The sequence below is a fragment of the Patagioenas fasciata genome, chromosome 1 (assembly GCF_037038585.1).
Source record: "Patagioenas fasciata isolate bPatFas1 chromosome 1, bPatFas1.hap1, whole genome shotgun sequence".
In the NCBI taxonomy this organism is placed as follows: domain Eukaryota; kingdom Metazoa; phylum Chordata; class Aves; order Columbiformes; family Columbidae; genus Patagioenas; species Patagioenas fasciata.
This window is the reverse complement of record NC_092520.1, coordinates 146,406,262-146,433,132: the sequence shown is the minus strand read 5'-3', so window position 1 is coordinate 146,433,132 and position 26,871 is coordinate 146,406,262. Positions and strand designations below refer to the sequence as shown.

Here is a 26,871-nt window from a genome sequence, read left to right as displayed (position 1 = left end):
GTAGTACTGCCCTAGAAAGAATGCTTCCTTGAGCCAACATCTTAATAAGTAACACAAATAAGACCAACAAACAGTGGCCTGCCTTCTCTTGTTTCTGGGTTCAAAGCTCTCTTCTGAAAAAGATCAATATTTTTTTATTTTGGAAGAAGAGATCTCACAAGCATTAGATACTTTTTTCTGAAAATTCTGGGTCTGATCTGCACTGTTTGGCATTCAGCAGTTGAACAAAAAAAGTATCTAGTATTCCTAAATATCATTTTGATGTCTAGACAAAACGATGATTTATTCATTTAGAAAAGACAAACAGTGATTTCATCTACCTATAATTTCAGAGAAGAGTAATGGAAGCTTGAGGAGTAGGCTGATGTTACTGTAAGGTTGATTCTGTCATGTCTGGAAGGACACTGAGATGAGGGAAGGGCCTTGACAACCGCAGAAAGAGCAATTATGTACCCATCTTCAAATAAAGGACAAAAGGATAATCAAGGAGTCAGCCTCACTTTGGTCTCCCGAAAGTTGTTTTGAAACCCACATCTGAGCAGATAAAGGAGAAGTAGGTAATTATGAGCAGTCATTTCTGATTTACGAAAAGTGAATCATGCCGTACCAACTTGTGAGAAAACTACTAGGCTTGAGGACATGAGGACACTTGTCAATGTCATTTGCCTTGACTTCAGCAAAAATACAATTTGGATTGTCTGGCTCAAAGGGTATTAGCTAATGAGTCATACTCTACCTGAAGAACTGTAACAGCTGGAGTACTGCTGGGTTCTATACTAGGACTTCCCCATTTAACATCTTCAAAGAAGGATCTGGAGGAGGTGATGGAATGATTGCTCATTAAGTTTACAAATTACATCAGACTGAGGAAATATCAGTCAATATCCTCGAGTACATGGCTATCATCCAGAGGGACCTAGACAGGCTGAAGAAATGAGCCTATACAGACCTCATGAAATTCAACAAGGACAAATGCAAAGATTTGCCTTCGACATGGAAAATTCCTTGCAGTACTAGACTCTACTGACAAGGCCCATCAGTGTCTATACAGGCAGCAAGCTGAACATGAGCAAAGGCCAACAGCACATGGGCTTTATTAACCAGTGGTTAACCAGCAGATCGAAGGAAGTGATTACCTCTGCTTCTCAGCACTTATTATCCTGCATCTAAAATATTGTGTCCAGTTTTGGGGCCCTAAACAGAAAAAATAAATAGCTCAACTTATGTTAGTCTAGCAGAGAGTCCTGGAGCACTTGTCCCATGAAGACATGCTGGGGAACAAGACTTGCTCACTTTGCTTAAGGAGGTCATCAAGAAGACAGAGCCAGTCTCTTCACAGTGGCACATGCTGGGAGGATGAGAGACAATAAGCATAAGTTGAAACACGACAAGTTCAGGCTGGATATAATGAGAAGCTTTTATACCATGATGACAGTCAGGCAGCATGTAGAAAGGTTGTACGAATTCCATCCTTGGAGCTTTTCAAGACCTGACTGGATAATACCCTGAGCAACGTGGTTTGATATCATAGCTGACGTTCTTTTGGGCAGGAGTTTGGATGAGCTAAAATCCTATAGGCCTTTCCAACCTGAATTATTCTGTTATAGTATTTTTCTAAGTGTTTTCTTTCTTCATGTCAAGAGTATTGGAAGAGCCGCCTCCTTCTGAAGAGTGACTGGAATATAATTCTAAATGCTGGACCGCAGAACTCCAGAGATACGTTGGGTTCATTAACTTGATACAAATAAGAAAATCCCATCTCAGATTTTCAAAGACACAGGGAGAAAGTGGGACATTTTAGCTACATTTTTCTTCACTACTCCATACATAGATAACCAGTTTCCAAGACAACAATAATGAAGAGGTTTGAGCACACACATCTAAATGAGAACACACTGAAAGATGTTGTCAACCGTCTCTTGAAGACACAAATTCTATTTATGAATACTATGGTATAAAACTGGTGTAACCCAGGACTTAGGTAAACATTAAAATAATCAGAATTATAAAATTTATCCTTCAGATGTTATTCTATCCAATTAGCTAACCAAACATTGCTACAAGAAAGAGAATGAGATCTCTCTCTAATATTATCACCATAGCTGTCCTCATTCATCTTTTGCATTCTCGATTTTTTATTTTCAAAAGTACTGACGCAAGAAATAAGTTCAAAATAAATAGATAGATAGATAGATAGATAGATAGATAGATAGATAGATAGATAGATGGATGATAGATATAATCAGGTATCACACATTCCTATTTTCTCATATGTTTGGAAAGCGAAGTTATTTGCCAAGGTGAAGCAATGAAAGAGGTTTGAAAGACACTGGCTAACTTAAGAAATACTGAATCAAAATTGTTTGTTTGTTTGTTTGTTTTTAATCACATTAATAATAAGGTCCAACAAATGCTAAAAAAATATTTTCTCAGTATTAGTTATTAAGGAACTCCGGGTTTATTCACAGTTCTTGTACAGTTCTGATTGTTCAAATTAGTATTTATGACCAATTCTCTTAGTTTCTTCTATGAAGTTGCAGATAATATATAATTTTTTTTCTTTTGTTAATCTTATCAAGGGTTTGCTTATAAAGAGATGGACTCCAACATCTGAAGCGTTTCTTAGGCCTTGTGGGAGATTTACTTATGCAGAACTGGGTAAGGAATCACCTTGTAGCAAGAATTATTACTTCATGTTTCACAATGCTGACAATTTTAAAAATACATATATGTGAAGTATTTGTCAGCAGTGTACAGTTCTACCTTATATTTATCTATATCAATCTTACCCTAGAGACCTTCTTCAAACCAACTTGCTTTAATTCAGTTATGAACTAAAACAATGGTTTAAAAGGAAATATTTCTCTTTTGTTCCAATTACCAGCTGAATTAACAATTTAAATAACTTATTCTGCCACTTTCATATTTAAAATGAATTAAAGGCAAGGTAGAATGCCAGATGCTATTATTCCCAGGGTTTGCTCCAAGTAAGGACATGAGCCAAGAAACAAGCCCTCTTTTTCTATAAAGTTTTCCTTAAGAAGTATGTAGAATGAGTTATTCAGTTTCCTGCCAAATAGGAAAGATAAGAATATATACAGTGTTGCATCATGTTTGCCAGATCAGCTGGACATTTAATGAAAAGGAGACAGGGCCTGATCCATCTCTCCCAGAAACGACTGGAAGGCATTCTTTCCATCAGCTCCAGTGAGAGTTGGATCGAACCCCATCTCCATGTTTTCAGGCACAAAACCAATTTTCATTTCCTGACCTGCATGCATTTCCATTGAGAACATTACTATTGCACAGAGAGAGGAAAAAAACTTATCAGAAGATTACAAATGTCCAACACCTTTTTCAGTTAACATTCTGCAGATACAATAACCTTATCCTATTTGTTAAATATTTCTGTCTGCATCTTCTATATGACTGTGTATTAAACAAGAACAACAAAAATAATATAATTGCTTTAGTAGAATAATTGCATCTGCCATCTTTGCATGAATATGTTATCAGACACATGCATTCATGCATGAACACATAAGCATTCATTTCTGCTGCAAGGCCAAATAAGCCTTCTAACATAAATGGATCAAGAAGCTCTATTTGCAAGCCTTTATTTATGTGACTGCAAAGAATCAAACATTGTTATTGATGATATGCCGGATCCTCGCAGGTTTCCAGAATGAGTCCCTTAGAACTTGTCATTTTTCTAAATTGATGTAATAATTTATAAGGACTATCTGTTTATGCATGTGCTACCTAACCTGAGGCATTTCATGTAAATAGTTCAACTCCTTTAGCTTTAAATGAATTATCTTCAGAAACAGTAGAACCTTAGGTTGTTACTGGAAGAGGAATTTCACAGCAATCTTTTGTGAACTGCTCTTAGCCCTCACAGTTTCTTTTCCACTCTCAAAATAACTGATAAAATATTTATTAAAACAGCCTGAACCACACAGGGTGGTGTAGGCTGAAATTTTATTCTTTGCTTATTACAGCAGCACAAATGCCCTAATCAGCATCTGAAGTAAAGCTGTATTCTATAACACAAACCCCATTAGCCAAGTAGTACCTTAGATCTGTAATACTTTCTATTGCCAGTGTCATCAAGCTGATTTAGAATTTGTTGCCTGGGTAGAGTGACTCATATGTTTACTGGGCTTGACAGGTGTTGGGCACCTTCCACACTCATTAAAATTAATGACTTCAACAGCAGACGGTGAAAACTGTATGTTGAGGTAGGTTTCCTCTTAACAGGTATTCCCAAATTATCATTTAAGAGAGTAAGCCAGTGGTGTCAATTTTCTTCTGCAATCACAAAACCAGTCCATAACCAAACTCCTATCCCTTCATTGCAAAAACAACCCAATTAACTTCACAGGCACTCCTTGTTGGAGTAAGGAAAGAAAAAAAAAATGTACTGTACACAGAGCTTTCCACATTAAAGCTTAATTTCTTGCCATAAAACTAGTCACATCCTCACCGGAACAGAAGAATTAACATATTGGAAACAAGCCAGGAATTTTGTAGAAATGTATGCCTTTAAGTAAGCTCTAAATCAGTATTCTCACAATAGCCACAGATTTGGCATCATTTCTATCCCAACAAGCCACAGCTGCTGAACTGGAGACTTCTGACTTCATCTTAGATAAGTAATGAGAAGTTTCAGGCAGTGGTGCCAGAGCCTGTCCTTTGATATCAACACAACACACTACAGTTGTTGACCAGCTACACCCAAAAGATATGCCTTTAAATTACACTAGTCAGCTAAAAGTATTCAGGCGAGAACTTCACAGAAACTTCTGCTATGACATTAGACTGTCAACCAAGATATGAGGATACTGAGACCTCACAGGCATCTGTGTATTCATACAAGACCAAGAAATTAGAACTGAATATTTAACTACATAGACTTCTACTTTGATGCAAGTCCAGACACTAGATCTGCACTATTAATATGACAAAGTCCTGTACCTTGGCTTCCATCCAACAAGACAGAAGTACTGAGCCAGAGACCTCACAGAAACCTGTGCCTTAATATTAACCTGCCATGGAAAAACTCCTGAGCTAATGGTCTTGCAATGTGTAAAACATACAGCCATCTGAAGGAGGAAAAAGAAAATACTAAAACCTCTAACAATTAAGCAGAAGAACTATTGCAGTCTTAAATACTCATCCCTTTTAACATCTAACTTTTCAGGATCATCTAAAGCAAAATGTAGTGGTACATTTACACAGTTACATTAAACATAACAGTTCAGTTTAAGAACTGGGCTTTTTCCTCTTCAGCAGGCCTCACACAAACAGTTCTTGCTCTTATAATATCATGAGACAGTGAGGTACAAACCACAAAGCAACACATCTTCCAAGCCCAGACTAGTGTGCAGTTTGCTGGAAAGAATTTGAGGGAAATCAAAAAAGTGATTGCAACAGAATTAGTAAGCAAAATGTTAACTGACAGAAAACTGCTCAGAAGTTTGGAATATATTTCAGTAATTTGTGGAGAGATAGTAATCAGTAAGTTGCAGGATGGATGCATTTATTATAATAGAAATTTACCTTCAACCTTCATAGCCATATGAATAATTGTTTGATGCCTATGAGTAACTCTTTGATGGCAAATCTTGAAGTACTCTATTTTTACAAAATCTAGAAAGTGATTGAAATTACTTCGGGTAACTTTTCTAAATATTATTTCAATTACCTAAGAACTAAAATATCTTTTTTTTCAAAATTAGTTCATAATTAAATATTACTATTTTTTCCCCAGTTTTGCAGTTTGCTGTTCAAAATATCTACATCAATTTCCAAAATAGGATTTTGTATCTGGGAAGGACATTGGAGAAAGTTTCCATGCAGATGCCTCAAAAACCTGAAGTAAATCTTTTCTTTCTGAGTGCTATTTTTCCATCTACATTGTTACAAAAGGTAATTGGAGATAAAATTATTCCAGGAAAGCCTTTCACTTCCAAATGTCTGAAAGGAGTTATTCACATTTTTATACTGCTGTATCTTTACATTTTAATTGCTTTCTTTTACCTTAAATTAATTTCTAATTTATAATGCTGCTATTTTTCTGTGTCTCATTTAAGCAAGTGAATCATCTAACACTGCCTCATGACTACAGAAGTCTAATATTCTACAGCATCAATCACTGACTTGTTTCCAGATTTCATTTACTTTATGTCAGAAAAACCTGAACGAATGGCAGCAGCTGCTTTATCTGTCTTTAACAGTCTTTGATCCCTCACTTGGAAGGCCTAGAGAACTACTTAATGTGTAACGGAAGACCTCCCCATAGTGCTATGTCAGAGTCCCTGCTCATGTTGGGCAAGACGCAAAGCCCACAAAAGCAATTGAGAATCTTTCAGTTAGCTTCTGTGAGGCTTGCTTGGGCCCAACAGGAGAAAAACAGCCTCACTGAGATGAAAGGTTCAGTGGGAACACTTCACAATCTTGACAGTGACCGGTGGAAGAAAGGGGTAGTTAAGTTCTTTCATAAGCTGCAAGGCTAAATTTATTGGACCAAACCTGGAAACTGGAGTACTTTCCACTTCAGATACTGGTTCTCAATGTTTAAACAAAGTAAGTTGCTTCCTTCTACCTGGAAACTGGACATGGGTTTGCAATGGTTTGGATTTTTTGCCACATGTGGCGTAAGAGAATAAGCAATGTTTAACTAAGCTTTATGGACAAAGTCTACAGAGACTTAGAAGTGCTTAGGAAATAGACCTCAACCAGCACTTTACAAGAGAGGACTGGGAAAATAAGTCCTTGTTCTTAGGTTGAGATAGCCAGAAAAAGCCTAAATACACTTCAATCTAAAAATTATATTCCAATTATTATTTTTCCATTCCTACTGGAAATGCTATCAAAACTACACAACTGTGTAACTGCAACATAACTAAAGATGCCAATGTTACCTATGCAAATGAAATAACTATGATAAAAGCTGTTGTCTTCACTGTCCACAAAGTACTGAAATCCTAGATCATTACTATAATGCCTGTGGTGATTATCTTACTAATAATTCACCACTCTACAGATTAGAACTTGAATCACCTGTCATATTGCTACGCAAAATACTTTACTTTGCAGAGCTGGCAAAGAGATGACCTCAAAACCTTTCAATGATGCTGAAGGGCTGCATACACCAGATCCCTAACAAGCAACTTAAAAGGCTAATTAAGAGCACCAAAAAGCGCCTCTTGCAAACTATCCAGAGACAGACAAATAGATAATCATGATAAAACAAAACACATTATAAATTCAATATGAATGAAAAGAGTAAGTTGTGTCTTACTTCATGTGAATTTTCTGCTCTCGTGTTTTTATTTTTCAGCTTTTTCTGCAACAGCTTGGTTTCATACTCTGGTCTGGGATGTTCCTGAAAAATAAATAAATAAATAAATAAATAAATAAATAAATAAATGTGATTATGCTTAAGAGAAAAGAAAGAAATAAAAAATATTCTGGTCACTTATTCGTGATCCAAGACACCAAGATGATTCAACAGTATAGCACTTTTAGAGTAGGGGTATCACTACCTAGAGGGATAGGATATGTTACGGGATGCAGGGAAGAGTATTTAGTCATTGCACAGGACTTATTATGGGAAGCTTAGGGGAAGAATCAATGGTGGGAAAGGGAGGGATCTAGGCCACTTGGAGAGGAACAAATATAGAAAAATAGAGGGATAAGGAGATAAATAGGGCTGGTCACATGTAGACAGTTTGCTGGTCTGTATGGGGGTCTGGCCACTGGCAACTGGAGCAAGTGCAGGTGTGAGGCTGAGTATGTGAGCACTAGTGGAGATCAAACTGAAGCAACTGGTAAGTAGGTAAAATGCCTGAAATCTCTAAGGGTAAGACCTTGGCCAAGCAGGCCCCAGGGGAGCCCCAGACAGCTGCCAGAGAAACCACAGGGTCTGGAGGTCTCTGAGAATGAGACCCACTTGTGTGTGGCTTTTTAAGGTCAAGACTAGGTGGGTTGGCTGCAGGGGGACCAGGGAAGTCCCAGCCAGCTCTGCGCAAGTGGAATACATGCATGAGTGAGCAACTGGAGAGGGACAGTAGCCTCATAGGCTTCTACCTCTAGGTGCCAGCAACTGGGCACAGTGGGGTCCAGGGGCATCTACTGGGGCAGATTGAGTGACCCTAGAGGCCGGGGAGATCTGCATCCTACAAGCATACATATAGATATCTATTTTTTCACTAGCAGACCTCCATGCTTCTCAGCCAGGGAGAGAAGCAGGATGAGGACATTGTGCTGTCTTTGTGTGTCTGCTGTGTGTGTATGTCTGTGTGATCTGTGTGGCTGGCCATGCATATATGCAGGTATGTAGTGTATGCATGTGCTCTATGTACCTATGTCTACTGGGAATACATCTTAACCTCACTACAGATTGGACCTCGGGGCATGGCACTGCAGCTGCCTTGTTTCTCTTGGACTGTTGGATCTAGTCCCATTTCCCTTATCAATAATCTTTCAAGGTTTGCTTGCAGATTACACTTCTCCAAATTAGAGCATAAATTAAGCATGGTAGTGCAAACTTACCAGGATTTTAAGGAAAGCAGCTCATAAAAAGAGAAAAAGACTACATATCTCCTCATTCCTGCCAAGTTCTGAATTAATTTAGAGCCTCGAATTTCGATCTGATGCCTCTCACAAAAAGCTTATTCCTACAGAATCTGTCTTCTATTTTTTTGTACCAAGTGTCACAGGTTGCTAGACCGGACTAGAAGACTAGAAATAGTGTATAAACAATATCAGCAGTGTTTTGCAAATAACCGCATCTGAACAGTCCTTATTTATTCTGTTTGCTTCATGACACAAGATCTAGCTAAAAGGTGCTTCATTGTATGTAAACATGAAAATCCATGTTTTGGTTTATACAGGAAGGTGAGGAGAAGATACTGAATGGCTTCAGAGACATCATGGGAAAAACACTCACTGCTCAGAGCTTTTTCAGAAATGCCAGTATTCCATGACTAAAAATGTTAATATTCCTCTGTCGCATTCTGAGCATGAGTACACCAATCTCATGCATTTCAGAGGACCAGTATCATTTATCATACCATTTGTCCTTACTACAATTCAAACATATGCTTATCACCCAGGTCACAAAACCGACTTGATAGCACTTTTTAGTAATCTGATAGCTGTGAAGAGAATAAGAACCATAAAAAAAAAAAAAAAATTCATTAATCCTTATGGACAACAGAACAGGGGTTGCATGGAACTTCAGCAGTCTTCCTTGGGTGACACGTGCTCATTTTCTGCTATCTGTAACATTGGCACTTCATCATACACCATCTTGAACATTCTCTGTTGCACATTAGTATGGAGACACAGTGAAACTTCCAATATATTGTTTATCTTGATCATGAGATTTTCTTGATGCGTTGAACAGGTATGTGAACATGCTATCATTTAAATCAGGGGTGTCAAATTCATTTTGACTGGGCACCACATCAGCCTCATGGTGGCCTTCAAAAGGCCAAATGTGATTTTAGGACTGTATAAATGTAGGAGTAACAATTGGCTTAAACGGATATTTCTTTTTGGTTTTGAATTCTATGAACACATCATATATACTTCTGCCCTAAAGGAAGTCCCACAAATGGTACATACCTTCTGCTGCTCCCAGGGAATCTAGTACTAAGATGGGAGGCTCGAGGGAACAAAATTTCTGTAAAGCCCAAGTATGGTTGTGCCTCTGAGACTATATCACTAAGATGCTATAGCAAACAGATATAATGAAATTGCTAGAATGACAGTTTGTTTTACACTTGTAATTTCATGCACTATTCAAATTAATGAAAAATGTTCTAAGGGTGGAGGTATGACACTCTTTGCATCACAGACTTTTTTATGTTACTTATGCCTCATGTAAAAATCAATACCACAATGAATGAATTTCAGGAATCATTATAGCACTTCTTTTCACAAGGGTCACTGTTGTAATTACTTACAAAGTGCTGTGAGTGTATGTGGAACTCCACGAAATAATGAGGCATGGCTAATCTCTGACATTACTGAGGCTGATTAGCAGCAAAAATTGTGGTGAGCAGGAGGGGGAAAGGAAAGACAAAAATACAACAATAAGTGTTTAAAGATGCTGTGGTCAATGCATGTATCTTGATGTTTTGCGAGTTTGCACTAGCTTGCTGATTTGCATTAATTTTTATCATGCTTCCTTGGATAAGGTTTGGAGATCAGACGGAACAAACATCTTTAGACTTAAATGAAGAAAGGATGAAGACATCAGGCATGGATGGCTACATGAGAGGAGACAGTTTGATGATAGTAGGGAAATGAGATAAATGAAGCTGTAAGAAGCTGAGGAGATCGAACAACACTGTGGGAGCACCTGCAGAGCTGAATTGGCTCTCTTCCTTTTTTCTTATTTTCTGCTAAGCAAAGCATTCTGGGACACCAGGGACAGCTGTCAGAGGTCACAGCAACTTTTGAAAATTGGCTTGAAATGAAACAAGGTAAGAAAATAAAATGCCAAGCAAAACATTATACAGTAGCTTACTTTTTTTGTTATTGACAGTTTTGCTTTGAGTGCCTATTCTGTTCAAATTTGGTCAAGTTATACTTAGTTTTCCTAGTAAGACATCTCAATATCCTTTTATGTGAGATTCATACACCTACATCTGGATTGGAATATTAGTTGATCTTCATCATTGAATACACCAAGTCATCCTACCCTTGACTGAACAGACCACAGCACCTCCTAGAATGTATCTATATATTCTTTCTTATGAGTATATTGCATGAAACATTTATTTACAATACAGATTTAGAGATACTTGATCCTGATCATATGTACATAGACGTGAAGGAACAATTCCATTCTGCTGTGAAAAGACTGTGATTCAGAATCAGTTCTTTGTCTGAAAACGGGAAGAGCTCTACACTTTGTTCAATAAGCTAGAAATAGTTGTGATGACTTGAAGAAGGCCAAATGTCCATGTAGGGATAAATATGAATCCCATGATGCTGGAAGTTTTCCAGTACAGCTGCCAGACACTTATTGAAAACCATGTGAGCCAAGGTACTTTGAGGCCAAATGAGTGTTAAGAGTAGAAGATGATAATTCCCACCCTGAAAACAAAGAGCCAAATCATGGATTTTTTACTCAGACAAAACTCATATTGACGTCAGTGGGAATTTTCCCTGAGAATGGTTTCCAGGATTTGCCTTAAACACACAACATGTGTATCCACTATACATTGCAAATTAAGGCTGTGTAGGTAATGATCCAGTTTGATAAGATTATATATAATATGAACCAATCTCTCCTTAATTTCTCTTTGATTTAGGAAGAAAGTGACAACGGAATTTTACGAAGCATGACAAACACAACTGGGCTGCTATGAAAAAATAGAAGCTTAGAAACTACCCCTAACAGATCTAAGGAGTTACCAGCAAAACATAAGCCAACCTACTGCTTCATTTTTACACTTTAGGCAAAGTCAAAGAAACACTGTGAACTTATTGAACACCCTTATCCTAGTATGCTGAACACAAGCAGAGCAGCAAAGCTGTGCACACTGGTAGGAAGGAAGGTTTCCACAAATGAGAACTGGAATTACTCAGTTGCAGCTCTAAATCAAGATGCAAACTTGGAATGGACAGAACAGAGAGCACAGTTTTACTTTGTTTTAAGAGGGTTAATTATTACAAATCAAGCACTGATCCCCTTGATTTCTTATGAGGATGACACAGTGGGGGGTGGGGGAGGAGAAGTCCAAGGAAGAGATTGTCGTTCACATTAATTATTTGCTTAGGGTATCTTAGTAATGGGATGCTCAGCGAAGGAAAAGTACTTTTATATCTCAGCACGTAGGAAGGGATCTCTGGTAGATGTTCACAATCTTTTTAGTCCAGATGACTTACACAATAAATTTAAGTTAAATTAAAACAAAAGCTCAAATAAGTCATCCAATATTATTACAAGCTTAGGAACGTTAAATGACAAAAGCCAGGTTATATGTTCAGATGTCCCTTGAACTATGGGATTGAAAATTTTGCTTAAAATTGTTTATTCTACTTCATGATAAGTCATTGCTGAAAAAAATGAGCTGACAAACATAAAAAAGAAACTCAGCAGTAAAGTCAAATACTAGCACATTAAAATGGGGCATCACTCAGCCTGACTGTAGAACAACTTCCAGTTTGCCTTATTGCTCTTTGATAAATCAACTTTGATATATCATCTAACTTTGATAAAATATTACCTGTACTCTTGACACTTTAAGGTGTCTGTGCACATCACTGTCGTGTTTACTGGTGTAGGTGTTCTGTGATAGTAACAAGTAATCACAGCCATGGACTAGGACCCTATCACTTTAGCCATTATATAAGCATAGAATTCCTTCTCCAAATAAGTGTTCTTAAAGAATTGATCATTTCCTGTTTGTGCACTGCCCTCTTTTTTGTCTCATAATGTGAAACAGTAGGAACACTTGGCTTTGGAGGCACTCTTTAGGGGAATGTGTTTATGGAAATTTTTATCTGTCAATATTCAAGATTCAGTGTACTTTGGATGGACTACAGATTTGTCACTCTCGAAAAAGAAATGCAACAAATACTGCAAATTCCTTTAAATTTTATCTACAATAAGTGTTTCTCAAATCATAACATTATGGCCTCAAGATAAAATATCTTACAATTTAGCAAGGTTAGAAACCAAAAATTTCCTTCAACTAGGACAAGATATTTTTCTTCTAAGCAAGATCAAAATTATGAGACACTGGGCCATGAATTTGTCATTAGTGCAAGGTTACGCATTGCACACTATACACCACAGTGACCCCAAGAAACTTTGATAGAAGGTTGAAAGAGGAAGTCACTGATGCGTGAAAGACTCAAGTATTTTGTAGATTCATCCTGTTACAGCTTGTCAAAGGTCATAAAGTTTAGATCTATCATTGATCGGACAAGTAACTGTCAAAGTTAAATGCTAAATCAAGTTTACAACATAGTACTTACATCAATCTGACTGCAAACATCATTAATTTTCCTGTATTGCCATTACAAAAGACAGATCAGTGAATATAAGGTATGAACATTTCTAGCATGTCAGATCTCAAAGTCTCTATCAGTTTCTCCCATTTTAATAAGGTTGACTTATAAATAGTCCAGATTTCTGCCACACAAGAAACTCTCTTTCAGGTAATATCATATCGGATTTTTTTTTATGAAACAGTATTTTCTCAGCACTGGCTATTTATGATATTTCTGGATTTTCATTTCCCTGGAGTTTCTTCCTTTCAGACTCCATGCACCTGGAACTCATGGCTTACAGGCAACTTGGTTTACTATAATAGGTAAAAGCAATGGAACTCTGTAGCATTCTAAGGTATACTTCCTAAAAAATCTTAAACAACATATATCAGAAACAAGCTAAAAAAGCTTTACAATATCAAGAATTACCTAGTCCCAGGAGGTCTATATTCTGACCAACCACAATCTTTCCAAGCATTTGTGAACTGTTTAAGTTGAACCATGATCCAGATTAAAGCATTGGCTCCTCTTTAATGTGGAGGGATACAGATACTTTAGCTAATCTGAACTAACAATCTGACTGTAAATATTTTTACAGTCTTTATTAATTTGTTTCAGCTGTACCAGTGCCTCTTTTAATTGTTTCCCATAAATATCCCAATGACTGTATTTACAGCCAAGAATGTTCATGAAAACAACTTGAAGCAAACACAAATGTTGAATTTGTAGTTAAAAGCTTTTATACGTGAGGCTTGAATTTAGCAGCTTGAGCTTCACAGCAGCGTAAGCCAATCTAAGCCTGGGCTTCCATATTCTCAGATTCAATTTCACTTTACACAAGCCACACATTTCCATTTCTGTCCTTAACACTGACACCAGTGTATATACAGCTTCATGGCATGACCAGGATAAGAACTCCTACCCTTCGTACCCCTGGCTACCCTTTAGTTGTATCAACTGTCTGAACTGTTCACCACTCAGTTGTTTTTTTACCTTGCAGTTGAAGCAGCAGAGTAGGATTAAAGCATGAAGATGAGTTCTAAAATGAATCTGTGAAGTTCTACTGATTTGAAATCAAGATCCAGAATGAGAAAAAAGTGCTTATGTTTTCAAGGGTTAGAATGAGGGTTAGAATTTTTTCTGTAGCTCTTATCCTGAGAGGTGTGGATGAATAAAGAAAAAAAACCACACTTACGTGCTCTTGTAAAGTAATGGATATAGGAAGGCCATTTGAAACTGGTATCAATAGAACACTGTCTCACTCCACATAATTACCTCATTTATATGGATGTAATATAGGAGAGTTTTTACAGACATAAGTTTGGAACATTTCACTACTCATAAGTATCTACATGCATATGAAAATAAAGGAATTTTTTTTTAAATTAAAAACCTAAAGCAAAACTAAAGAATAGGAAACAATTCCAACTGCTGAAATATTATGAATTCTGAAACTCTGCATTCATTTTAAACAATTGACAATTTTTGCTGTCATTAAACAATAACACAAAGCACTATTCTTAAATTCTAAAAGCCTTTCCCAAGTTCAAGAGCCCTTTTAGAAATAACTGCCATGGGGCTTAGTACTTCATGTAGATTGAGAGAAGAGATAATTCTGCTTCCATCTTATTTTGGTCTTGATTAATCTTCTTGTGTCAATGACACTTCCTGGGAAAAGTCACAGAATAACAATGACCTAACAATAAATGACTTTACAGAATAATAAATGAAATTTATACCACTTTATCCTAGTTCATTAAAATAAAAATTCCTTAACACATTTCCACATTATTTACATGTGTAGTTGGGGTTAAGAAAACGGTACCCTCCATTCATACACACAAGTAAATGTAAAAAGTATTTTACATTTAAAAGGAAAAGCTCATTTCCTTAAAAACAAAGTTCTTTCTCCAAGCAAGAAAATGCATAGTGATGTTGCGCTGAGGTTGCTGAAACAACTGCCTGAACTAGGACCAAAGTCTAATCTCCTTTTTACCACCAATAGCAGGTTAATATTGGAAGCTGTCAGCATGCCTAATTTACCTAACACTGAATCAGCCCAAGACATCTTCAATGCACAGGAAAAATGCTCTTGTTAGTTGCAGCAGAGGAGGACAGAGAGGAGGAAAAATGGGGTGAGAAAAAACAATGGTGTCTAAGATACCTTTGTATGAGAGAGCTGCAAGAGGTAGGACTACGACTTTGGGGACCTGAAAGGAGCAGATAGGGTTTGTGAGAATATTGAAGCAGAGATGGTCCCTCTCTGCCTTCTCATACCCATCTCACTCAGAACATGCACTCCCTTGTACTACAAGATCCCCTAACCTCACTCCGTATCTTGCCTGTTCTGCAAGAAGCACATAACTAGCAAGCCTTGCTTATCTACCTACATCTCCTGAGTCACTGTGAGGGAAGATAGAAGAAGAAAAGACCTAGAAACGATCCCTGTTCTTAGAGTGGCAGTGCTGGCTAAGGATACAAGATGTGGTAGATCAGGGCACAGAACTATTGGAAAGCAGGACTTTCTGTTACTCATTTCGTCCAACAGTAGCTCCTATTTTCCATCATGCATTCCATGACCATGCTCTGGGGAGCAACAACTGCAGTTGAGAACTGTGTTGTACAGGCTGGAAGAGTTTATTCTAGCTCCTCCTCCACAGCTTCACACTCCAAATAACTTCCCTCACCTGCACTTACACCAGAGAATGTGAAGATGTGATCCTTCTCTCTGAACTCAGGGGACTGCAGGAGGAAAGAATGCCACTCCAGGTGACCCAGCCTTTGAGTAACCCATCACAACATCCAGAGCAATCAAAGCTACCTATAAGGAGCCAAAAATCTCTGCAGCTTGTGGACAATTCAGTCCTAGAAAGGACACATGAAATCATTATAATAGAAACTGAATTTTAAAAAAACCAAAACCAAAAGCAAATACAGAAACAAAATCATGTTGTTATGTATGGTAGAAGTAAAAGAGGAAAAGTAACTAGAGTCTCAGCATATTGCGGTACAAACCTGCATCAACAGTCTTAGAATGAAAAAAAATATAATCGTATATCTTTACCAACTTGTCGACAAGCAAAGGAATTATCACCTTCTTTGGTTCTTATGCTTTACCAATCAAAACATGTTTAAAGTGTGCCACCATGTGTAATTTTTTAACAGAGCAACAGCTGGTACTACATATTTTTCCCTAAGGCTTGAGAGATAACATCCATTTTTCAACATTCCTTCCCCAACTATGCTAATAAAACTCTTTTCCTCTTAAACATAACATGTAAATCTAATGTTGAAAGGATTTGTTCAGAAGATTGTGTCTATCTTAGGACCATTAAATAATTACTGTGAACAGGAATTTAATTAAAGTGACAGAAGATTCACTAAAAGGAGTGATTAAACCCAAGAAAAGGTAGTAAAAAATATAAATACAAAGAGATCAAAAATATTTGGAAACATGGACCCAACACAAAAATCAGAATAGGCATGGAAAAATGTAAGATCATGCATCTGGGGAAAAAGACTCAAAACAAAGATCTCGTTAGCACAAGAAACCTGAGGAGTAGAAAGGATGAAAGATTTGAGACAACATGAAATATTGTAGCTACTCATTTCCCTTTTAGCGTTACTGACCATTTTTTCCCAAGATGGCTAAGCTGTGAACATACAGTTATTGTATTAGTGTCTATTTTTCACTCCTCCATTTTTTAAGCAAACAAAGATGTCTTATACTACCTGTTTTAATAGACACTATTAGAAATTCAGTAAGGGAGTACTATAATTTGCAAAGTGGAAAACAAGCTGAAAATATCCAATTAATTAGGTCATAAAAAATTTTGAAAATATAGTAGAGAAGATAGAGTTAAACCATGACTGAATTGAGGAAGAATGGGATAAACCTGTGAACACAATGTCACCAAGTCTGCTTGCTATTTAATTCCATTTTACCCAATTTACTTTCCTTATTACTTTTGCTTAACTCAGCAGTAATCCACAGCCTTCCACTGAGGGTTTGTCACAAAGATACCCCAAAAGTCAATTTTAGGCTGACAAAAAGTTCCAAACCAGACTTTATTCTAGCTGGAAAAGTGTAGCCAATAAACCGACTAGAAACAGGGTTTATACAATTATTTAACACTCGACAACACAAAATATAGGTTGGGATATCAGTTGAAGAAATTATTGGGATATGACAACGTAAGAATAAAGGGGATCTACAACGTACACTCAGGCACTCACAAGAAATAAAAAGCAGAGGCCACTCACTCCAGGTTACCCACAAGGAATAATCACTTGCCTGGGTTAGGCAAGGGCTCGCGCTTGGGCTAGACAAGGACTCACACTTGCCTGGGTTGGGCAAGGACTCATTCAAGGATATATCCAGTAAATAATCATTTACCACAGAAGGAGGTGAGGTGCTCTCAGTCCCAGGACGTTTCCTTAGATGACGTCCCAGACTAAGGAGCGGGGTCCAGTTCACAGACCCGCTGCTCTGAGAAGACCACTCAAAGGTGGTCTTCAGCGAGAATCCCGTTTTATAGCCTGGTCAGATCTGGTTGTGGACATTACAACATAGTACAGAAGCTTCTCAGCTTCTCTGGGTATCTCCTTTGTTGAGGACACAGTCAACTGACCAAGGGTCCCACCCCTCCTGCCCCCCAGCTGAGCAGAGGTGAAGTCAGGCTGCCTCGGCGCAGGGGAGGATGTGACTGTCAGCACCTTGGGCCACCCTAGATGTGCACGTTGACACAGGCACAATGGGACACAAAAGGTGCTAAAGAGCCATCAACTGCCCTATTGAAGGTTCCAGATCTCAGGGGGATGTGCAACTGCCACAGGGTGGGGTTTTTTTTTTGTTTGTTTGGTTGGTTTGGTTTGTTGTTTTTTTTTTTCTTGTTTGTTTTGTTTTGTTTTGTTTTGTTTTGTTTTGTTTCAAGTCATGAAATAGCAAAAGGAGGAACAAGACTTCGGGAATTAAGAGAATTTTACAGAGCACAAGATTTGAACTTACTAGACATGTTTCTAATGGAGACAGAAATCTAAGTTCCTCCTTGTTGTACTGAAACAGTATAACAGCATGACTATCTAAACAATAAGAAGACCTCGAATCATCGGTATTTCAGTCAGTGTGGACTTTCTGTTCATTTATTCTTCTGAGTTCTGCTCCAAATTCTAAGATTTCTTCTTTTATAATTACATTTCTATTTCAGTTTACACAGACTGTTGGTAAAAGAAGGTAAAAACTTTTCCACGCATGAAACTTAAAGCAGGAACATACTGACTCCTAGAAATACAATTTCTGAAGATTCATTGAAGTCAAATAGTTTTTACTCCCTACATTACTCATTAGAGTCCCTCAGTATTTCTTCACCAGCTCCTTCACAAATAGAAGAGGGTAGGCATTCTTCCACCTCTACCCCTGCTTTATTGATGGTTATATCCGTTGTCACACAAATTGAAAAACAAACAAATACACAACCTGTTTGACTGGATTGCATCTGTGGCACCTTGAGTGCTTATTCATGATATTCCTAAGACTTTGTCTGTTTTCATGTTTGTAGCCTGTGTTTGTTTCTTTTCTTTCCCATTCCTATTTAGTTATCAGTTGCTCAATTTCTTTTCAACACAGTTACCTATTTTACAGTCTAGTACCCAATGCTACCTATATTTTTGCAAATTTCAGATGTACAAACAAATCCTCTAAGTCAGTACAGCTTCCAGCTGCAAATATGCATGCAAGCATTAGGGAGTCTGTTTTCTCAGACTGCCATTGCCAAGATATTTACAAATAAATTGACTAAATTAATCTCTTGTGTGATTCTTCTGAAGCAAAATATTTGGCCTAGTGTGTTCAAAGAGTAATTTTACTGAAAATTTTCTAGTCAAGAGTCCACAAAAATCACACGGAAGACATTTATTTCAATACAATTCTCACAATATACTTCGCAGCTCTTCCACTTTCATGGTTGTTTTCTTCCCTGTTTGGGTTCCATAACTTCCCTTTCTAAAGAAATTGATAAAATAAACAACTCCATCGAGTCTAAAAGCTGTTAAAGCTTCTCACCCTTTCCTTCTTCCTCTATTAAGTGATCTTGTGCATTTCACTGCTAGTTCCTTCTGGCCTAACCTTACCAGACACAATTTTCCATTTTCCGACATAATTTTCAATACTTGTAAAGACTTGAACACCTCTGAAACATTTTGCCAGTATCTGTCTTACAGACAAATTTATCCTCATCTTTATGATTCAAATGGATAAAAGGTGAAAACAACCTGTTCTAACTTCTGCATTTTTGCTGAAGCACCAAGAGCTGCTGATGATACGGTGTGTGGCTTTTTGCTTAAGATGTCAGGTCAAGAGACATGTCCATTTTGAGTATCATTCTTCAAGAAAGAGATTGATCAACTATGTAAGGAATGTTTAATAAAGAACTGTTGTTTTTACATAACTGAAGGACCTGGCACCTGATCTGAGCAGGTGGGAAAGACCAAGAGACATCAGACTATGAATCCTTAATGTAAAACACAGTCTTTTCCCGGAATATATACTGACAACTGTATATGTACTGATACCCGTATTTACAAGTTAATTTAGGGTGAAGGACCGAGAGACATCAGACTATGAATTCTTAATGTAATACACAGTCTCTTCCCGGAATATGTACTGACAACTGTATACATACCGATACCTGTATTGACAAGTTAATTTAGGGGGAAGTGTAGCCAAAGTACTGGGAATCCATATCTTAAATAGATTGATAAGGGGAAGGGTATTGTGTGTGTCGGGATAGTCTGTAAACCCTGAAGTACCCAACCAATGGGGAACAGGGGCGGGAAATTGTGGGTGAGTTTTTGAGGAGATATAAGCAGGGGCTTTTTGCCCTATTAGGTGTACCTACCTTTAGGTAGAACACCCGGTCTTGCAAAATCATTATTAAAATATGTTTTGCTGAGAAATCCTGCCTGGACCCATTATATTTGTAAAATAATTGTTTCCTACAAACTAGAAAATGTCCAGAAGGGAACAAGAATAAACAGACATCTAGAAAATGATGTAAGAACAAAGACTGAAAGAGCAACAGCTAGTTCATTGTAAAAACAAACAAACAAAAAAAGGTGACAGAGATATGATATTATGTTGAATTTTGCTGAAAAGAGGAAAGAGGTAATCTCTTTATCTCTGAAAGGAAGAACAAGAAAAAAAAAAACCTTAGTATTTAGCAAGGAGATTTAAGCTAGACACTAGGAAAATCTTATTAGAAGAAACGGTAAATAAGTATTAGAATAGATTGCCTAGGGAGGAAATGAAATCTCCACTGCTGGATTTATTTAAGAACAAATTAGACAAATGTCTTTTTAAAATTATTTGAGTAGAGTTGATCCTACCATGCACAAGGGATGACCTCTCTAGGTCTATTCCAGCCTTATTTTTATGATCCCACGTTCCTAATTCTTCAGCTAGTGCTGAGATGTGTCTGGCACTCCTTCACTTGTCATAAACAAATTATTCTTTCTGATCCCACAGTTCCTGTCCACAAACTTTACCACTTCAGAGCTCTTCGTCACAGGACCTCACAAATCTACAGATTCCTTCACAGCATTTTGCAAATAATGAGCTAAACCTTAGGATTTTGTACTGCTAGTGATGAACTTGAAATTCAGTAAAATCTGGTGCATTCATCAAGTGTGCTGCAGAGGCAAGAGTTTGCTCTCCACCCTCTCAGTCTGTGCTGTAGTTAGCACAAAATTGCTGTTCTCCCAGGTAACAGTACGATGTTCCACACAAGACAAGCAGTAATTTCTAATGTGCTGATGCACTTGGCTTGCATCACAACTTATGAAGTGCAAGTACTGGGTTGTATTGTGAGTATCATCCACTTCTTAACTGGATAGAGAACACTGAAAAAGCTGAGAAATCAGAGGTAAAATAGGGAAGGCTGTAGTCAAGTCACTAATGAAGGAGTACTCCAGCAGTCTCCCTTACACTAAAGACTGCATTTGGGGATAGTGATGGAAGAAGAATAATACTGGAGTCTATGGTCTGTTCTCAGGGCTATTTTATAATTTTATCCAATGATTCTTATCTGAGAAACAGACAAAAGTGGTATAACATTATCACCATACTACAGCATGCAATTTTTAATTACTGAATATGACCTTATTCTAGAGCTACGTCAGTATTTATTGCTAGGAGATATGTAATGGAAGCTTCAAAATCTACCTGTTCTTAGTATGATATTTAGGGCTAGTAACTGCACTTTATTTAGTTTGAGTTAGAAACTAATCCTCTGGTCAAAGTCAGTGATTTAATTAGATCATAGGCCATGACGTGAAACAATTCCTAAGAACAAATCTAAAACCAAATTTAGGGACTTTGTAAATACTAATAAACAAGAATGCCTCACCTTTTGGTGACCTCGGGTACAGTTAGAAGCCCCATGTGCTGGTTGCAAAGCACTTTAAAATTGTTCTTAAGAAACCATCTGGTATTTACAAAAGCTCTGTCAGTGAGTATGTAGAGTTCAGGTTGTTGTACCTAAGGCATCACAGATGCAGCACAACCCTGAATGCAGATACTATTTATGTTATACTGACATGCTTCAATCATCATCACAACTAAGTTTTGTTAAACATAATTAAGTAGCATCTATTTATTACACTCTGTACATAGGTATATGGCCATCCTCAGCAAATAATTATCTGCTGTTATCTTATAATCCTTTTCATCATTAATGATTAAAATTAAAGACCTTACCAGTAAGATGTAGGGGATGATTTCTTTAATTATACATTGGTACTCAGAACTGTATCAGTTATAGTCATTTAAAAAACATAGCTATGAACTGCCTTGTGCTGAAGAACACTCATGAGAAATCTAAATGTCGATGCATGTCACCAGATATAGAATAATTTACACAGTAAATTAGAACAGAGAGAGGACATTTACCTCTTCTTCTTCCAGTCCAGTTAGATCCCAGAAGTAACTCAGTCTCATCTGCAAACGCTTCCATTGTTCAAGAAACATAGTAGCTTTAAAAAAAAAAAAAAATTATAAATCCAATGTACTATGATGAATGTTTGTGTTACTTATAAGCCCCAGCATATATTTGAATCCCATTATGCTAGGTCCTTTCTAAATAAGAACTAAGAAACAATCCCAGGACCAATTTTAAAGAAAGAGCACAAGCAAAGCATGGAAACAACAATTACTGTTTGTTTACAAATAAAATAAAGAAAGATAGAACATGGATTGCCCAATGGCACTGGTAAGTTCTTTTCACAGATCGGAACTGAACCCATATCTGCTGATATCCCCCCCCATTTACGATGAGTCGTATAATTAATGAATACAAAACATATAATGAAACAAAATGTAGGTCTAATCTGTAACACTCTAACTTGCCAAACAGATTTTGCTGTTGAATGTTTTTGTCCTGCATAGATACAGTGATTTTGTCCTAAAGGACTAGCCAGTAGTTGAGTCTCATGTTTTTCCTTTTTCATTAAGATGAAAGAACAGTTGTACTGTTGTCTCATATTTATGGTCTCTTGACCTTCTCTCATAATTACTGTTTCCTCTAGATAGTCCTTTGACTAGGTGCTCATGATTTATGGACTTATGGATTTATTAGAAATAGTACTTCTTACTCTTGTCCCACAAGACACGTATTTTCAGATGTCTGTATCAATACTAAACCAGTATATACCAACTAAAATCTATAGCTATAAACAACTGAGGGCACTACTTCCAATTTTATTATGCTTCATTTCACTTTTTCAGTTGTTGAAAAGGGGATTGTGAAAATATTGTTAGACCATGGCAGTTTTTTTACCACTTTGAACATCTTTTAGACAGCTCCACAAGACAGATAATAGTGGAGAATTAGATCCAGCTTTCCTTGACTGCATCTACAGTTGGTGTGAACTGTAAGGTAACGCTGGCAAAAGTTAGAGTACTATTAGAATAAGCTGCTTTTACAAGACAGAATCTATTCCAACAGTAAACTGCAAATGTTTTCTGCACTGGTATCCTCCCATAATGTAAGAAATAAATATAATTTAAACACTGGACTCTCAGTACACTGAAAGTAAATCCAGACATTAAGTCATTAAGCTGCTATCTCCTGTTCCTTCTTTACAGAGAAGAGGACACATAAAAACTATATTTAGCATGTTTTGAAAACACAAAGGTTTTAAGATATCCTACATACAGAAACATTTGGTTATTTTATAGGGTGTTATTACTCGTTCTATTTTTTTCCTGTTATTCAAAAAGTCAGTTCCACATTTACATCTGTAAGAACTTACTTGGCTAGATGAAGTAGCTGTTATAAAATTAGCAAGTTTGCACTGATTGAAACTAGCAGAAAATTGGTCTCATGATATTCAATTGTCCTCCTATTGAATACATCTGACAACTGAAATTCAACATCCCACACCACCAGTGACATTAAGCACAATTAGCCAGGCATTACTCTGTGTTTTGTGAATATGGTCATTTGCAAACACTATTGCTGGAATCATGAAAATACTTTATGAGGCATCAAGATCAATTAGTAAAAGAATGATTCTTTTCAAAATATTAACCATATGGTAAGTCACCTGCCTTTTACAGAATGGGAGAAGTCAAGCAGGATGGAAGACTTCATGTGCCCATCATGAAGTCAGCTCTTATTACCGTACTTCACTCTTTTAACTATAAAATTGTAAGTTACAAGACACGCCAGTTTCCACATCACTACAGTATGTCTAGTGAAAAAGCACTCAGGCAACATTTAGCCATCATACTGTGAGGCAAGCTGGCTAGATGTGTGAATAAGCTTTGTCATTCAGCAGAATGAGCTCTAGATAGAACCAGTAGAGTTTCCTAGTAGTAGGGCAGCAAAATTTGTTACAATCTAATACTTAACAGGCAAGTTGGGCAGAGTTACTAAAGGATACTTTATTTGACTTTGTTGTTCTTTGTGTATGTCTGCTGTAGTTTCCTGCACTGACAAGCTCAGTTATCACAGTCTCAAGAACAGACTTTCCCAATCCATGGGAAACATTTTTTGGAGGTGGGCTACAACTCAGAAAGGGTTTTGTTATTCTTAAGTGCCATTTTTTGGCATATTTTTTTGATTTTTTTTTTGTTGTTGTTGTTTTCTGTTTCTTTACAAATTCTATTAATTTACCTTAGTATAAGGACATATCAACATTTTGCTTTGCACATTGCATTGCTGGTACTAAAATATATTTATTTTGGATGAGGCTCCATTTGCACAGATGCAAGTTTACAGTACAGATTCTCTATCAGGAAAATACTATTTATCTATGAAACAGTAAATTAATTGTCATTCATACATATGCTGTCTAAAAAGATACACTGAAACTTGGACAAGGCAGCATATTGCATGCTTCATGGCAGCAGGTAAACTGTGACACCTTATCTGTCAATCTACCTTGTCGTCGGCACCAATCTGAAATAGGAAAATGGCATTGTGATAAGCTATAAATTCATCATCTTTTGTCATTTCTCTCTGTCATAGTGCTTACATACTCTCTAACTTCTGTTGAAGGATTTCCAGGAGGTGCCAAACATAAACTTCTTACTTCCATGATCTGTTCTGTTTGCAAGTTCTTCAAAAATCCTAGCTATCCATACCCGCCACCAATCTACAGTCATTTCTAAAACAAGCTGTGAAATTTGAATAGGGTTGCAAAGTATAACACACTATTTGCTGAGGGATGGCTATAGTACAAAAATAAATTTCATCTTTCTTATAGGCCCATTTTAAGCACTGAAATGCCACAATAAGGTCTCCTTGGAGCCTTCTCTTCTCCAGGCTGAACAATGCCAACTTTCTTAGCCTCTCAGAAAAGAGCTGTTCCAGCCCTCTGACCATTTTTGTGGCCCTCCCATGGATTATCTCCATCAGGTCCATGTCTTTCCTGTGGTGAGGGCTCCAGAGCTGGATGCAGTGCTCCAGGTAGGGTCTCACTAGTGCAAAGTAGAGGTATAAAATGAAAATTTCATTTTGTGAACAGTGAGTAGGGAAATAAAAAATCATTTTACAGTAGAAATAACACCTTTAACTTTCACAATAAACAAGACCTAGAGTGAATGAGGGCAATAATACATAGAAGCACAGAACACACACTTTTCAGGGCGAGGCCAGAAACAATAATACTACAATGCATTCATTAGTCTTTATGAAGTATTTTGGTATTCTCAGTGAGACGGGGTATATTTGTCATTAAAGAAAACCAAGCTGGTTTAAGTGTAATACTTTAGAACATATTATAATTAACACAATAGTAGTCCCATTGTTCTTGGAATCCCTTAGAGTTTTGATAAAATTATGTGACTAGGTTGTCCCACATGGAAGTGCACTCTGTGCTTAAACCCTTTTAGGTACCTGCACTACACCATTCCCCAAATACATTCCTGCCCAAAATGTAGAAGGTGTTAGAGGGACCTGCCATGGGGACAGAAAAGGAAGAAAAACATAGCAAAGCTTATAGCAGTAGAGGAAGAAAGGACACATTTTTTCTTCCCTGAACTACCCAACTCCTCTCCATTTATTCCAAAGCTTGTTGTTGACAGCAGAAAGCCTTGTAATATTGCTTTCTTCAGTCTCAGCACAGGCAGCCCCTCACTGGCCCTCCAAGGCTTGCCAGCTTCATAAAGCCATATGTTCCCATTCAATCCAATATCACTTTTCTATACATAAGGCTACTACATTCTACTGCTGTGCATTACAGCTTTCATTTCTGTCAGTAGCCCAAAGATCAAACGACACTGCTAACGTGCAAAGCAATACTCACCCCAGAGAGCCATGAAGATGGAGAAGAAAACCGTGGCAGGGTTGTCAAACAAGTGGCTAGCTCGAGCAGTGGCACATGCAGAGCTGAGGTTCCAGTAGTCACAGAACTTGTCACACAGGGGGCACATGGTGAAAGCATTGCGTTGATCACACATTTCTTTACTATGAATTACAACAAGTTCTTAGATTATTACTACTCAGAAAAGGGGGATATACACTATTGATATTAAGCAGCACCTCATAGCTATTACAAGGTATTTGCACCATATGGGGCTTGAAGTTTCAGAGAACAGAAGACATGTGTCTCTTCAAGGCACATTTCCATGCACTGGAATATTAGAATACTTACAGGCATCTTACCAACAGAACAATGCAACATAACAACCAATCTAATCTCTACATTGTATTAGTGAATTAGCGAAGATTGCATCACTGAAGATTGAGGTTAAACACACTAAAAGAAAATAATTAAAACACAGTTGAAGTGGAATTTGCCATCTCTACATTCAGTTACATTATTTGATACAGATCAAATTTAAATTCATTTAAAAAAATTCCAAAGTGGTTGTAAAGGAAATTCTGTGCCCTTGACAAAACACATATTTTTAACACGATGGCACAAAAATCCATGTCAAATACCATGCTACTTCGTGTGTTTGGACTAGCCATAAAAGCTGCATAAAAGCCAGAACCAGCACTCAGGCATGTTGGTTGGTCTGGTCACAGATAGAATAAATCTGCAACATCATTCACAAAATACACCAGGTTTTGCTATAAACTGACACATGTGAACTGAATTGAAAATACTACCAAGAGTCTTGTTCTTAGCAAGAACGTTTTATTTCACAACATTTATTTTGAGATTTATCTCCACCCTGGATTTTATTTGTGAGTTATTTGTAAAAATAATTTTTGTTTACCCAGTATAGAGTTTTAACACCAATTTTCATCTGTATCACCATCTTCCATAAGGTTTTGGCTAAGTTATTCAAGTGGGATCAGTTATTTTAAGCACCTATACTAGTGCGTTTTAAGGTTGTTTAGATAC

General features: G+C 37.2%; 1 protein-coding gene across 1 annotated transcript in view; it reads right to left on the bottom strand.

Annotated features, from left to right (window-relative positions):
• ANO2 (anoctamin 2) overlaps nucleotides 1–26,871 on the bottom strand; it is a 175,253-nt gene that overhangs the window by 84,660 nt on the left and 63,722 nt on the right. The window contains exons 10-13 of the mRNA XM_071803662.1: nucleotides 25,825–25,985; nucleotides 21,965–22,047; nucleotides 15,346–15,357; nucleotides 7,307–7,390 (exon numbers count right to left, since the gene is read on the bottom strand). Coding sequence (XP_071659763.1) covers nucleotides 7,307–7,390; nucleotides 15,346–15,357; nucleotides 21,965–22,047; nucleotides 25,825–25,985 — 340 coding nt within the window. The remainder of the gene's footprint in view (nucleotides 1–7,306; nucleotides 7,391–15,345; nucleotides 15,358–21,964; nucleotides 22,048–25,824; nucleotides 25,986–26,871) is intronic.